Source organism: Colletotrichum fructicola (genome assembly GCF_000319635.2).
Source record: "Colletotrichum fructicola Nara gc5 chromosome Unknown KSG_Nara_v1_contig04, whole genome shotgun sequence".
NCBI classification, from domain to species: Eukaryota; Fungi; Ascomycota; class Sordariomycetes; order Glomerellales; family Glomerellaceae; genus Colletotrichum; species Colletotrichum fructicola.
Genome location: NW_027094054.1, coordinates 441231 through 456199, shown reverse-complemented (window position 1 = coordinate 456199; position 14969 = coordinate 441231). Strand labels below are relative to the sequence as shown.

General features: G+C 52.1%; 6 protein-coding genes across 6 annotated transcripts; 3 read left to right on the top strand and 3 right to left on the bottom strand.

Moving 5' to 3' along the window:
- Nucleotides 1–173: 173 nt before the first annotated feature.
- Nucleotides 174–1558, bottom strand: CGGC5_v006889 (Tyrosinase-like protein orsC; the record flags this gene model as incomplete). The annotated part of the gene is made up of 4 exons (XM_032019772.1): nt 174–457; nt 511–979; nt 1028–1277; nt 1329–1558. 4 exons carry the CDS (start codon nt 1556–1558, stop codon nt 174–176), a joined length of 1233 nt encoding a protein of 410 aa, XP_031882963.1.
- Nucleotides 1559–2964: 1406 nt separating this feature from the next.
- On the top strand, nt 2965–4075 carry CGGC5_v006888 (uncharacterized protein; the record flags this gene model as incomplete). The annotated part of the gene is made up of 2 exons (XM_066151761.1): nt 2965–3234; nt 3326–4075. The coding sequence occupies 2 exons, from the start codon at nt 2965–2967 to the stop codon at nt 4073–4075; spliced, it is 1020 nt and encodes a 339-aa protein (XP_066008730.1).
- A 1349-nt stretch (nt 4076–5424) lies between these two features.
- On the bottom strand, nt 5425–7095 carry Ankrd17 (Ankyrin repeat domain-containing protein 17; the record flags this gene model as incomplete). The annotated part of the gene is made up of 4 exons (XM_066151760.1): nt 5425–6145; nt 6243–6819; nt 6903–6941; nt 7053–7095. 4 exons carry the CDS (start codon nt 7093–7095, stop codon nt 5425–5427), a joined length of 1380 nt encoding a protein of 459 aa, XP_066008586.1.
- A 741-nt stretch (nt 7096–7836) lies between these two features.
- On the top strand, nt 7837–9857 carry CGGC5_v006886 (Vegetative incompatibility protein HET-E-1; the record flags this gene model as incomplete). The annotated part of the gene is made up of 3 exons (XM_032019769.2): nt 7837–9519; nt 9616–9668; nt 9731–9857. The coding sequence occupies 3 exons, from the start codon at nt 7837–7839 to the stop codon at nt 9855–9857; spliced, it is 1863 nt and encodes a 620-aa protein (XP_031883123.2).
- Nucleotides 9858–9936: 79 nt separating this feature from the next.
- Nucleotides 9937–10845, bottom strand: CGGC5_v006885 (putative glutamine amidotransferase-like protein; the record flags this gene model as incomplete). Its single annotated transcript, XM_032019768.1, has 2 exons — nt 9937–10463; nt 10521–10845. The coding sequence occupies 2 exons, from the start codon at nt 10843–10845 to the stop codon at nt 9937–9939; spliced, it is 852 nt and encodes a 283-aa protein (XP_031883124.1).
- Nucleotides 10846–14199: 3354 nt separating this feature from the next.
- CGGC5_v006884 (uncharacterized protein) lies at nt 14200–14940 on the top strand (the record flags this gene model as incomplete). The annotated part of the gene is made up of 1 exon (XM_032019767.1): nt 14200–14940. One exon carries the CDS (start codon nt 14200–14202, stop codon nt 14938–14940), a length of 741 nt encoding a protein of 246 aa, XP_031883122.1.
- Nucleotides 14941–14969: the final 29 nt, after the last annotated feature.

Genomic DNA, 14969 nt, shown 5'->3' with positions numbered 1-14969 from the left:
TTGACTATCTGCATTGATGGTCAACGGCTCCGGGTGAGGCCGGGGCAGCCCTACTTGGCGGCCTCGTCTCGCCGTCACGACTCGAAAACAAATGGTTCAATAATAGATGGTATTAGCTAGCGACTCTATATTTTGCAATTGGCCTTCGTTCAGACCCAACTCATACAGAGTCTTCACAGGTAGACATAACAGTAAGGTCCAGAGAGTGTGCTAAGCGCATCTCCAACAGTGATGCGAGAGTCGGATGCGTAGCCATAGTCCAGAATGTCCTCAAAAGTAGTGTTGGCGCTGGGAGGCGTGTTCAAGAACGTGTTGGTGCCGGAAATCGCGTTCTCGGTAAACTGGCGGTCGTGTGGGGAGAGCATCTGCCACATCCACCAAACACGGTCAATCATGGCATGGTGAAGGTAGAAGACTGGGTCTCCCGGACTGGTGAAGAAGTCGCGAGCCGGATCGCCTGAACGTCGATTAGCTGGGAACAACGAAGATTGAAGTGTGGAAATCACGTACCGCCAAAACTGTAATGTCCGCCTCCATGGATACCCAACATGGTGACTGATGTCTCAGTGAAGCCCTGCATCTCGTACTGGAAGGTCGAGATGTCTTTGGGGACGACGATATTGTGGATCACAGCCGACGCATTGCAGAAGCGACGGTTGATCTCAGTGGTAAGGTCACGCTTGAGACACCTTGGATTGTAGGCAAAAAATCCATCTGGGTTTGACTCGCTGCCTCCGCCTGGAAGCGCCAGGGCGACGGGGCCGAGGTTGACCGACAAGTCCTTGAACGGTCCGGACTTTACGCAACCACCACCTGTTCCGGAAGGGAGGCGAACAACCTCATTGCCATCGCCATCGGTAAGAATCAAATCACCCTTGCCTTCGATAAACTCTCCGTCGCCGGAGATTGACGTATCACTTCCGTCGAAGACCGGAGAAGTGTTGAGTCCCGTAATTGCAGACTTGGTCCAGTCCCAATACTGTCATCAAGGTCAGTACGCGTCTTCAGACTCTGAAATGCCTCTTACCGGTTGAGTGCCAGTGTAGCCGCACTCCTCTCTCAGAGCCTCCTCATACAGCCATGTAAACTGCCTGTGCCACGATAGGAAGGTTCCAGTCAGATGAATTGAGAAGGTCTGATTGATGTGCGTGGCGACGAAGTCATCGAATCGCGTCTTAGCCCCGGGGACAATCTCAGAAGGAGTTCTTGCAGGCTTGGATGTGAAACACTTGACAGCCTTGAGGTAGTCAAGTCGCTCTTGCTTGCTTAAGGCGCCCCTATAAACAGATTAGCTCAACCCGACTAGCTATTATGGCGTGAATACATACCACTCCTTGCGGATCTTGATGTTGCCGGGCGTACAAGTGCTCCCTTGCTTCTGTAGCTCTCCGCTGTTGAGAAGCTCTTCAGACTTCGCATAGGCAGACTGAGCGAGAGCAGCCAGTTCCTCGACGCCTTCAGCGGCGGCAATGGCTCCTGCGTCCGCTTGAGGCAACGGGTTGGCCAAAGCAACAGAAGCCGTCTGTAAGGCAAAGATGCCGAGAGATAGGAGGTGCATGTTTACGAAGGAATTGGAAGCCTGAGCCAATGAGAAACCGAGACGACCCAGATGGAGAGAACCTGGCTGAGTGCAGGAGAAAGCTCTCTGCAGAAGGGGTGACTAGCTTGGTGCCAGATATATGGACTTCCCATAGACTGGCATCTCTATTATTTCGGGGAAAATTCTATATCGGTCCATCACCAACGTGCTTATCGAATACTGTAGTCGGGCGTATCAATCATGCCGGACACTTTCTCAAAGCGTTGGAGATCCTTGCGAAATTTCGGTGGACTATGTCGGGTAAAAGACGAGTCTTGAGCTTTGCCACCAACCAACAACGAGAACTCCATATCTGCAGGGCTTTTACGAAAGATCCATCCCACAGCCAATCTTGTCAACAAGTCAGCACTAAAAACGCAGAAGACGTACCCACCAGTACAGGGGAAGTTGGAGGCGGGAACCGTTGGCGATGCTTGGCTTTCTCCTCCGAGACCAGGGCTGCGGAAGGGGCGGCGGCGTAGTCAATTGGTCATGCAGACCTATGCCGGGATTACTCGACCGGCACACGGTCCGGACCCTTTGGCGACCCGGTAAATAGATTCCCTTGTCATGACCTCTTGCCCGTTGGGGAGGTGTGTCCGATGCTCGGCTATGTTAACGCGGGACACGAAGCATAAAAGAACCCCAGGATCTAGTCATACCTTGATTCAACGACCAACCAGAAACCAAGAGAATATCATGCCATCAAGGAATCTGCAGAGCCCCTGCGTCTTGATAATCCTGGTATCGCGAATTTTGACACATTTTGCCAAGAGAAATGCCACCAACCGGCTTGCGATGGTGAGAGTGGCAGGTACGGCGCATCCAGCGCAGTCCAGACCCTGCGTCTTTTTGGTTCGTCAACAGGATGAAAACCGCCTAGAAACTGGTGGTCAAGAACCTGGGCGCTGCCGTACGTAATGGCCTGATAGCAAGTTTCATGAGGTTGAAGCGCTCTTCATGTGATGCTCCGATCCAAGGGTGGGCAACGGTCTCTCTATGTGGCTCGCTGCAGGCTAACTGTGGTGGCGGTATTGGGTGCATGTGATTTGGTTGAAGGTCTCTTCAGTGCTATCATCTTTCGTCGACTCTTTGTATTTCTGCGGCGAAAACATCTTTTCTTCTCTTATGTGATGAGTTTCTCGACAAAATGAGAGCCATGGAATTTGTTTCCAATCCTGCCGATAACCAGGGCCCTACAGTCCTAGCAGCGACGCTGACAGTGACATGTGTGGCTCTTCTTACGGTGGGGACACGTATGTATGTGCGTCTTGGTATGATTCACAGCTTTGGTCTTGATGTCTGTTGGCCCCTCTTCCTATCCCTTTTCAACATCATATCGCTGACACTATACATACATACAGGATGGGTTCATGACATTTGCGATGGCTATTGCCGTAGCTGGTGAAGGCGTCCTCATCACACAGGTTCGCCATGGAGTCGGTCGTCACACCGGAGATGTTGACCTTGCGATTGACTATCCGATCGCGATGAAGATGTCTTTCGTCTCGCAGCCGCTTTTTCTATCAGCTCTGTGTCTTGTCAAGCTCGCTGTTGGTTCTTCCTTACTCCGCATTGCATCGAGGAAGCTCTACAAGAGGATAATCATTGGCATCATGATTTTCATGACAGCTTACACCATTGCCTGTATTTTCGTAAGAACCAAGTTACTACCCAATGCTTTTGACCAGTATGAAATACCCTTCTAACTTATGCTCCCCTTACATGCAGACAATCGTGTTTCAGTGCACTGATGTCCGAATCTTCTGGGACTTCAACGTGGACTCGACGTGCTGGGACATCGAAACGATCCAAAGCCTTGCATATGCCAACTCCTCCGTCAATATTCTCACCGACCTTCTATTCGGCATCGCGATCCCCGCCCCAATGCTGTGGACTCTCAATGTCCCCACCCGTGTCCGAATGTCTCTCATGATTATCCTAGGCCTCGGTGTGTTTGCATGCGCAGCAGCCTGTGTAAAGGTCTACTACGTGGTCACGGCGTATGGAAAGTCATTCGATCCTTTGTGGGACTCACGAAATATTCAAATGTGGACGGTTATCGAAGCAAATGTCGGAATCATCGCTGGCAGCTTGCCCACACTCCGCCCTTTGTTCAAAGATTTCTTGGGAAGCATCTACGGAAAAGGGTCCAAGGCACCGACAGGCAACACTTACTACGGTCGAGGGACGCTGCGGAGTGGGAACAGCAATTGGCAAACACTCTCAAATTCTCAATGGCCTGTGGGTACAGGCGAGGGAAACAGGGCCCCGAGGCCACGCAAGGATAGAACAGGGGATGACTACGAGATGGGAACATATGCCCCACGGCCAGTTGGACCAACCACCGTTATGGCGGGTGGTGGAGCGGACGACAGCGACGAGAGCTTGCATAAAACTGGACTGCGGGACGGTCCTGAGAGGCAGGGCATCAAGAAGACAACTGTCACGACGATCATGTATTCTCAGAACCAGAAGGATGGCCCCGGAAACTAGTTCCTCGCGAACCCAATGAAATTTCTCTTACACGTCAGCACTCAAGACTGGGAGCCATGATGAAATCTTGGTTGATTTTGGACGGGAGGAAGGTTTGTCAAGGATGAGCCACACCCCGGCTCTTTAAGCGACAATGCCGTACGCGTGCCTCTTTCCTCCATGTTCTCTGCGGCTTTTGTTGCGCCACAGTCTCCTTGATTCATGTCCGATGCCGGCTAATTGCTGCACATCCTAGCTTTCACTTCGCATTACTGCATCGTTTGACATTTCCGGAAAATTGCTGCACATCCTAGCTTTCACTTCGCATTACTGCATCGTTTGACATTTCCGGAAAAGAATCCCGGCGGGTTGGCCGTCTCATTGGCCCACTCGCATCTAGCACTATTAGCAGAGACGGCACAGCCAACAACGTCCGGAGCGATCGCTGCGCCAGTGTGGCAAAGTCGGAGTCGAGTCTCATTATCGCGTGCACCGAAATCATCGTGGGTCAGGCCCAGAAACACAAGCGAGGCCAGTTCCCCAATGCCTTTACCAAGTTGTCTCCCGGGGACTCGAGCCGGAAAAAGCGGATGGATTTCGTGTTTGGGCTTGGGCCAGGATATCTATTGGAATCCCTGATTGAAGCCCCGTCTAAAAGACTTGTCTGCGGAATCCTACAGGGCGGAGAGCCCTGGTTTAAGATGTCGCCGTTGCAATTTTCCCAGGGAACTTAACCGATCTCGGTGGGCCTTATGATTGGCAATGACCACACCTAATTTTGTCCTCTAGTCCCAACCGAGGACTGTTGGTACAAGGGGCGACGACGTATCTGATGACAGCAGTACATAATATCCGAGCAACCCTGCTTCGGCAGGCTTCGCTGCCACTGAAGAGGGCTTCGAGGCCAGCAGCCCTGGACAAAGGACGGGGATTCCGCCAGGCTACTTCATCATTTGGGTAACTGAGCTGGGAACTCGAGCGTTCCAAAGAACTCTGCAAGCGGTTGACACGAAGAAAGCAGCGTATCATCGGATTGTCTTTCATTTTACCGGGTTATCTGCTGACATTCCGACTTCCATACCCCCTTGTGCGACCAGGTTGGCAAGCCCTGTAAGGTAAGAGGTACCAACAATACCCTGTATATCAATGGTCAGAAGCTCGCCTGCTGGTGCGAAGCGGGGCTATCCCGAGATGTCCTTGTCATGTGTAGCCCGGATGCGTCCTTGAGTGTAGCCAACGCTCTGAAAATGGGTTCAATATTGTACGGGTCAGTCTCGAAGGCTCTATATCGAGATGATGTGATGTCTCTTTTCCTGCGAAGATGAGATACCATCTACCCATCATAACATGGATGGTGAACCTCTTTGCTGTCAAACGAGTCTCGGTTCTAGATCCCTCAAAAGGTCTATCATACTCTCTAGACCATTCTCTCTCGCAGATTGAAAAGCCATGGTTATTGTCTCAGGCTCCACCGGAGCGAATCTCTCAAACAACAACTTGATCATGGCTGTATGTTCGTTCATCACAACGTACTTCAAGGTTGAACACTCCCTGAGATCGGCAATTGCCCCGTGATCCAGCAGCATTCTCACAATGGCCAAGCTCCCACCAGCTGCAGCTGCCATCAGCGGGTAGCCCAGCATGTACTCGCTACTGCTGGGGTTCGCGCCCCGTTCAAGGAGAAGTTCGACCACCTCTACATGGCAAGCTCGCGCCGCCACTGCCAGAGGAACTTGCTTGTCCCAGACAGACCCGTCAACGTCGGCTCCTGCATCCAGAAGATTGCGCACCATTTCCACGTTTCCCAGCCAGCAATGAAGAACCACATAGCGATAGTCGGATACAGTGGCGTCAACCCAGTCGCACACATACTTGTGGACCTCCCAGTTCTGTGTCGCAAATTTGTACTTGTGATCTTCTGAGGTGTATCGCACAGGAATCAACGTTTCCATTGGCGCGACGATGAAGGTGCAGTCACGTAATTGGGTCAAGACCTCCTGGGCAGCGCCGATGTTTCCGCCATGTGCTGCAGCATGAACAGCACAACGTTCTGTAAATGCCCGTGTTAAAGGTGACTCGGCTCGGTCTCGTCTGGGTATCGAAAATTTTCGATTAGCAATGTGAGGAATAGACGTAGGCCCCATTTATTGGCAGCCGACCCCGTATAAAAGGCGTCTTCGCTACTTACATATGAGGAGGGAGTCCTGTTTCATCAGTCATAGCATCAAGTAATAGCTTAACGACCTCAAGATTCCCAGCTTCAACGGCAACTTGCCATGGAGAAGGCAGTAGATCGGTCTTGCCAAAAGGATACTTAAAGGGCCACTTGTGGTTTTGTAAAAGGGTCTTGACAAGAGATTGTTTGTTGAAATGGACTGCAAGAACGAGCAATCCTTGAGATGCCTCAGTTCTGGTACCCATTGAAGGGAAGGCAATTCCGCCATGGAACTCAGATAAAGTCAACCAGCAAAGTTCTGAGATAGTACTTTCGATATCGGCTCCAGTCTCCTTGCACCAGTCCTCCGCCAGTTGTCTCAAGCGCGTAAAAGGGTCCCCCGGGTCTGTCTCAACTCGGGTTCTTTGGACGCAATATGCGTGCCATAGGTTCTCTGTCCCGTAATTCTCCTGCACCCTCCAATGGCATAGCAAGGGAGGTCTACCCTTTAGGGATTCTGGAAGCTGCCTCCAATACAAGAAACCATACTCTTTTTGAGCCAACAGAAGCCCCTCTATGATGGAGGCGCCGATGAGATCTTTGAAGAGCTCTGGTACAGGTCAGAAAGCTGGGTTGAACGCCAACGGTACCTATTTTACAGTGTTCAAAGGTGATGTGTGAGAGGTAACGTACTGCATACAAGTTTCAGGCGCAACCCTCGTGTTACGACCGCTACAGTTGGTCACTGTAGGCTCGTAACTATATAGTGCAGAACAGGGGACAATGACAACGGATTTGTCATTATCGAAGCTTTTGCTTTGTGCCACAGTTGGTTGCCCTGACCCGCTCGTAGCACCTCGCTGCAGGCCACGTGAGAGACAGGCATGATGCAAGATCAATTGGATGATCTCGGTGGGTAGCTCCAAGATCGGGAGGCTCATGGTCAACACGAGTTATACCATTGGCTACGAAATTACGGCGTTTCGGGTGGCGGACGCTGATAGCAATCCCTGGGGCATGAGGTTGAGACGATGAAAAATTGAGTGCGACTCAAGGACTCCCACAGAGAGAGGCCAAGATCTCCACTTTTGATGTACATCTTGTCATATGGGCCTAACATTATCACGCACCAACTTCGTTAACACATGTTAGTTAGCTATCACTGACTATCAGGGTCCCACGGCCCTGGTCGGGGTGTTTGGAATTCGGTCCAGCCTTTGTAAAACAGAAGACATCCATTTCTCTAGACTTACCTTGGAGACACTGATTGAAATACACCGATGGTCTTGAAAAGCCTCGGGCAATTGGAAGAGAGCAGCATTTTCTTTTCCAACACAAGCATAACGGCTACAACCCAGGATGAAGTAATCAATTTGGCGATTTGGCGTTGATTGGGCTGTTTGATTGGCTCGCATAGGCCTGTCTGACCCTAGTCCTATTCTGATGATGAGCTGACCAGCCCTTGTCGAGCTGATCATCCGTTACCGAAAGCAACAATCGCAAGAACTTCTTTGACGACATCTTACAGGACGCCCAGTGTCTTTGCTATGGGTGAACTCACCATGAACTTAAACCAAACTGTTTGCTGCAGTCAAGTACGCGACTCGCTGCGCACCCGAGCAACAAAATGATGCGTCTCATTCACACTCCCACGATGCAACTCAAGGAGTTCATCGGGCGCATTCCCAATTACGCGATATTGTCGCACACATGGGGCGCAAACGAGATCACACTGCAGGATCTTCAATCTGGAGGTGTCGAACTCCAGTCAAAGCAGGCTTTCCACAAAATTGAAGCTACATGTCGACAGGCCAATCGCGACGGTCTCGAATACGCATGGGTAGATTCATGCTGTATCGACAAGACCAGCAGCGCCGAACTAGGCGAAGCCATCAACTCTATGTATCGGTGGTATCAAGACTCTGCAGTGTGTTATGCTCACTTAGAGGATGTCAATGAGGATAATCTAAGTCGCAATGAGGTATCTTTGGGTCCATTTGCGAGCAGCCGATGGTTCAATAGGGGATGGACGCTGCAAGAGCTCATCGCGCCGAGACAAGTTGAGTTTTACAACGCCAAGTGGCAAAGGCTTGCCGAAAAGAGCTCCATAGTCAGTGATCTAGAGAGAATCACTGGCATTGATGGGTTCGTTCTTAGAGGGGGATCGCCCCAAAGAGCGAGCCTCGGTCGACGGATGAGTTGGGCGGCAGGAAGAAAAACGACCCGAGTTGAGGATATCGCCTACTCACTTCTTGGTATTTTCGACGTGAATATGCCTCTGCTATACGGAGAAGGAACGGACGCATTCGCGCGTTTGCAAGAGCAGATTTTGCAACAATCTGACGATCACACACTCTTTGCGTGGCGCGCAACGTCACCCTCTGGACCCGATGAACCTCTTCGTGGCCTTTTGGCGCAGTCCCCGGATGAGTTTTCCAACTTCAGAGACTGGCCCAATCCACACAACGATAACATTGTCCAAATATGGCCGCGAAGCCCGGTGGGCGTGTCAAAACGAGGGATTCACTTCACGTCCAAGACGAAAGCCCTTGGGCGGCGAAGCATTCTGGACATATTGCTCTTCCGATCGAACGCGTCGTCAATAATTCTTCCCTTAAACTGCAGTGTAGGCGGCGACCCGCAACGCGTGGTGGGAATTTACTTGGACCTTCAGGATGGCAACAGATATGCCCGAGCACGGCCATCAAAACTTGCAGATATAACGATCCCAGATGGCCGACGCATGGCGATCTGCGGTATTCGCACATCATCAGACCTAAGAATCGGATATTATGACAACCCATGGGGCGCTCGACCTCCAGGGCTCAGCGACATAGAAACACTGCATGTTGGTGCTACAAGTCTCAATCCTCGGCGAAACACGACTCCGATAGGATACTACCTCGCTGGCATCTTCACGGCCGAGGAAGAGGGGGGTCCGTTGAGATGCTACAGCTACCAACACGAGTACCGCGAGGGACGGGCACTCAACTCGGCGCTTTTTCTTCAACTGCAGAGACACCGGCGGTGGACTTTGTTGCTGAAAGGGAGATCTGAGGGTGACATCGTCTTAGTCACATTCTGGGTCTTCAAGGAGAGAGATCTTAAGTTCGATGCGGTCAGGCTACAACCTTCGGAACTGCAAAACGACTCGGGTGCCATCACGAAGGCACTGAGGACCGTAGTGGCTCCTGAGACACACTGCGTAGACAAATACATTCACATGACCGATCGTCGTCGAGAACTCAGGCTTCGCCTGACAGAGACTGAAGTGCAAGGGCACAAAACGTGGGACCTTGGCATTCGCTTGGTAGACAGAGGGTTCTGGATTCGCATACTAGTTGGCGTCGAGACGACTGCTTTTACTGGGGCATGCGTCGTCTCTTCGTTCCCTTTTGTTATATAGCACGGTGTTAATTACCAACGTGAGCCGATAGGAAAGAGACCGCTTCATCCTGCGTATGTGCAGCTATGGCTAATCACTGCAATTGAAACGGAAATACAAGTACTAACAGTAGTAGTAATGACAACAACGAAAACGACAATAACGATAACAGTATTGATAACAGTAACGACGACGATGAGGATGTCGATGAGGATAAGTATTCAAGTAGCAATAATAACAATGATAGCGACGACGATAATTAGTGCGAGAAGAATGAGAGGTCTCATGGGAAATAGGTTATTAACAAGCTTGAAGGAATGTTATGAGTTATGATTTCAGGATTTATTCAATGCTATCATCATCACCATGGAAGAATCTCAATATCGCAGCAGCAACCAAGTCTCCGTCATGTTCCAGATGAGCCGTTTCCGCAGCTCGGTCTGCATGCTCCAAGTCCTGAATACCGCCGCTCTCGACTCTCATCTGGATCTGCCTCTTGACCATGTCTTCATCGAAAGCCAAGTGTGCTTGCGTTGTAAATAGCCGCCCTTGGATGTAAATACCTTGCACCTTGGTGTGGCTGCTATGCCCCCAAATATCCACCTTTGTGCCGGGCTTCAGCAATCCTTTGGAAGACTCTGGAGATGGCGGCGCCACAACTTGATCCTGGTGCATTTGATGGAGGTACACGTTGTCGTCGTCAGTACGGAAGAGGAGCTTTCCGACCGGTGAAAGGTCGATCCTTGAGTGGCCGAGCTCCCAGTCGCGAGACGGCGCTGGCGCAACCTCAGCGCCAAGCATGCGATTGAGCAGCTGGTGACCAAAGCAGACACCGCTCAGATGCAGGTCAGGTCTCCGTTGCCATAGTTCTGCGTGTCACAATCAGTGGTTGTTCATTGAGACTCCTGGCTTTGCGGGATACACACCTTTCAGGACGTCAAGCAACTTCAGAATCCAGGGGTTATCTCCGTGTGCATCATACATGCTTCCGGTGATCAAGACTCCTTGATAGTCCTCGAACTCCTCGAATGCAGGGACTTTGCCCCCCTTTTCTTCCACCACGAATCTCTGATCGGTGTCAACGCCGAGTGGAGGGTCGTGGTCGGCTCCGGCATTCTGGAAGTGACTATGCAAAATGTCGCCGAAGCTGCCTTTGGTTGCATGGGTGTCCGGATGCGGGGTGTCTGTTTCCAAGACAATCATTCGCACAATAGGTGCGTCGGGGCCAGGGTACTTCTGAACCTGTGGCATATTGGGTATTGCTGGACGCAATCGGAGGTTTTCTTTGTTTGCACTAACGTAGGGCGAACAAGGACTCAATTACTGAAGGTGACCTGATTGTGAGGTTTGGTAGGGTGGCAGCAGAAGAAAGTTGCGGGGGAGCGCTGTCGATTGACAGGCACAGGTGAGTCCCATTACTTAAAAACTCGAGCTCCCTCCAAGATGATCTGCATTCCTCTTTAGTGACGCGTTGCCATGCGAAAACCCCAAGAGCCAAGTGACCATAAATGAGTCGTCCAAGAGCGAAGCCGGCCCTTCGGAATTCCATATTGACGTCAATGGACTGTATTCCGCCATAGGGCTGAACTGAAACGGGAACTCGATGACGGCACCTGTGCTGGGTTTTGAGTTTTCATAACATAATTCCCGCTAAAAGTCCACCGCGCCGGCGCCTGGGCGGGTTCCACAGTTGGGGAATGCACCTTTGTACTTCGGCTCCGGGCGAAGATTATTAGTAGAGCATGGCTGTCTGTTTGCCCAGACGCTTCGCCGTGCCTTAGCCGATTTCTTGCTTAGGAAACCTGAAAGCTGGGGTTTTGTGGTACGGCCAAGGGATTTGGCATCCGATTTTCCATTGTTTTGGTGTGTGTCTGAAAAAACAAAACTCTGGCGAGTGTGCGCCAATGTCTTGGAACGGCCTTCCAAGATTTGGTGGCACGACCCGCCTGTTCTCGCCCCAACCCTTGGCAAACTGGGGGACCGCCCCGAAAAACAGCATCATGATGGGTCTCTGGAACCCACGATGTATTCCCAAAAAAGATGTGCCTGGTAGGTAGTAGTCAACAGCTTGGAGTACTTTGTGAGATGAGAATCAAGTGGGTGTAGATGCTTTGAGGAGCCCTGGAGGCTTCCGGACTTGTGAGGCCACTTTAACTTCCAATCTCAAAGACTCGCGGCCCGGTACCAAGGGAGTTTCATTGCGTGTCTTCTGTTATCCGAGGCTGAAAGGAATAAACGAGGTAGAGGTAAGCAGCCTGGGGAAAGGAATGGGACTCTTTCCGGAAGATGGGTTTGTGTGCAATTATGATAGATGCCCCCTGGCTTCGGTCGGGCAATTTCTATTCAAGGACAATATGTTCTATTGTGGACCGTAACCTGGATACATTGCATTGAAGATTATGATTTCAGTCAAAAGAAGGCGAGAATGCCAGTAACAACAAAGAACTCAAGTGTAATGGAAAATGAAGGGAGTCAGATTTATCGAGGCAGCTGATGGCACAAAGGTGAGTCTTCTCGACTCCGAGAGAATATTAAAGCAACGCAATTCTAGGCTGAGACTTCAGTCAACAACCCGTCACTCAACTACAAAACATCGAATTCGCCGACTCAAGACACAACAAGAGTATCAAACCACAATTCAACTCGACCTTCACAACCAAATCACAGTAAGTTCCCCTTCTCACTATGGCTTCCCAACCCCCTGGATGGTATCCCGGCTGCCCCCAAGACCCGCGACCCTTGCCGGAGGCTACTGCACTGAAATATCAACACCTCTGCCCGGGAGGTGTCTTTCCTCCGGGTTGGAAACCCCTGCCGGGAAACCCCGGAGCTACTCCTTCGAACCCTCCTCGGTCTGTTCCGCCACCTGCTTCGGTCGCATCGGCCTCCAGCTCTCATTACAGCAGCGGTTCTCGACGGGTTCCGGCCCCGGCATCTGTTGCATCAGGATACAGCTCTCATTACAGCTCGACATCAGGAGCACCGTCCGTTGCATCTGGCCATGGATCTCATCATCGCGGATACTCTCCGTCTGCCACCGGGGCCCCCTCAGTCGTATCCGGATACAGCTCGCATTACAGCTCGACGTCAAGAGCGCCATCAATTGCATCTGGTCACAGCTCTCATTACAGCTCAACAAGCACGCAACGCCCAGGCTCATCTCACTCGAATCGAGCACCGTCGGTAGCATCTGGCCATGGCTCTCAGTATAGCTCGGCCAGCACTCAAAGGCCCAGCTCTGCACACTCGAATCGGGCACCATCTGTCGCGTCTGCGTACAGCTCGCATTACAGCTCAGCGTCAGGTGCACCATCCGTTGCATCTGGTGCTGGCTCTCATTACAGCTCTGCGAGCACCCTACGGCCGAGCTCGTCTCACTCTAATCGAGCACCTTCGGTAGCCTCTGGTGTTGGCTCTCACTACAGCTCAGTCACCATTCAACGCCCAAGCTCTTCTCATTCTAACCGAGCACCGTCGGTGGAATCTGGTATTGGTTCTTATTACAGCTCAGCCAGCACTCAGCGGGCACCATCCGTTGCGTCTGGCGTTGGCTCTCATTACAGCTCGGCAAGCACCCAACGCCCAAGCTCATCTCACTCTCACCGAGCGCCCACCTCAGTTGCATCCGGCATGACAGGATACTCCGGATACAGCGGACACAGCGGCTCAAGCTCTCGCCCTGGATCGTCTCAATCCATCGCTGGATTGTCCATTGACCAGTTCGCTGCCGCGCTCGGCGCCCTCAATCTCGAACACGCCCAATCTTCCAGCGGGGCTACTCAGGGTCCCCAGTCGACAACTTCTAGTCGATCAGATGTTATCTACGTCAACGGCCCGAGTACCATGACTGTCTGTAGCGATCAAAGTAGTACTGAGGAGGAACGCGCTTACGATGCGTACATGATGTCACAGCCAAGTAGAGGTGGTACCTATATGCATCCAGGGGTTCCTGGAGTGCCTCCTTTCGAGGTAAAGCACCTCGACCGAGACGGATATCCCCGTGATCGAGTCCCTACTGCCACGCCGCCGTATTATAGTTCCGGCACTGCATCACAGTATGGGCCTGCCGCCGAATCACAATATGGGTCTATCGCCGGATCGCAGTATGGGTCTATGGCTGGATCACAATATGGGTCCATCACAGGTTCCAGCTCCGTCGCTCCTTCTACAGTCCGGTATTCACCTTCCAGGTCCGGAGGCTCCAGGTCCGGATCACGTCGAGGCTCCGTCGCGGGCTCTGTTGCTGGATCCGTAGCACCATCGATCGCACCCTCTATGCTCCGGGGGCCCGAGTCCATTGCAGGCTCGCTCTGGGATGGTGGACGGACCGTCATTGAAGATGATTCAATCTCAATGGCCGGATCCCGTCCCAGGGGTTCCGTCGCTGGGTCCGTTGCTGGGGGTTCTACGGCCGGGGGGTCCGTCGCATCTGGACGTTCTTCAAGTTCTCACAGATCTGGTAGTTCTAGGCGATCTTCACACAGTCGATCCGGTTCTGTTGCGTCGGGCAACAGTCGTCAGTCATCTTCTACAGGTATGTCCAATATCTACTTTGCAGGATCAGGCTAAATCATCTCTAGCGGGACCGTACGGCCATCTAGCGGAATGGGTTCAAGGAGTCCAGCAAGGCGGGAATCCGCCTCGACGGTAAATGCCGGTCCCGAGGGGAACGTGTTCTGGCCAGAACTCCGACAGAACCTCACCTCAGACGCGGCACTCGACAACTTCACAGTGGTCTGCCCCGTCTGCGCGACGTCAATGAGGGCTGTTGAGAGCACCAGCCGGAACCTGGCCAAGATCTTGCACTGTGGGCATATGTTGTGCATGGAGTGTTGCATCCGTATCTGCGCCAACGTCGACGGCCGCCGCAGCAATCCAAACGGACGCAAGCCACAGTGTCCCATTTGCAAGGAGCCTCTTGGAAAGTACCAGAATTGTGGCCAGAGCTGTCTGGCTCCGGGAAGGGTTGGGCATCCGATGCCTAGGAACATGGACGAAATGAGAAAGGTCCCTCTCACGATACCCGAGGGCGGTGCGAATCCGAGCTGCTGCAAAATCTGTCGGATCAAGCGTATCGAGAGGCTGAGCAGAAAGCTTGTCCGCGAGATTGTCAATGACCAGCAGGCGATGGTGAAATGGACTCCAGCGGTGGATGCGGCGCGACAGGATGAGAGAGACTGCAGCAATTATGTCGAGGTGCCGGAGTTGCAGAAGTTTCTTGATGTTTTGGCCGATGTGGTGAGGGATCCTGAGGTTTACCGGAAGTACACGAACCTACAGCCTCAAAAGTTTAGCCCTCCACAGAGTGCCAAGGCTATCATTCCTGACCGCAAGAGGGAGGTGTAGGAGGTTGGTAGATCTTGTATGGTGCGGCA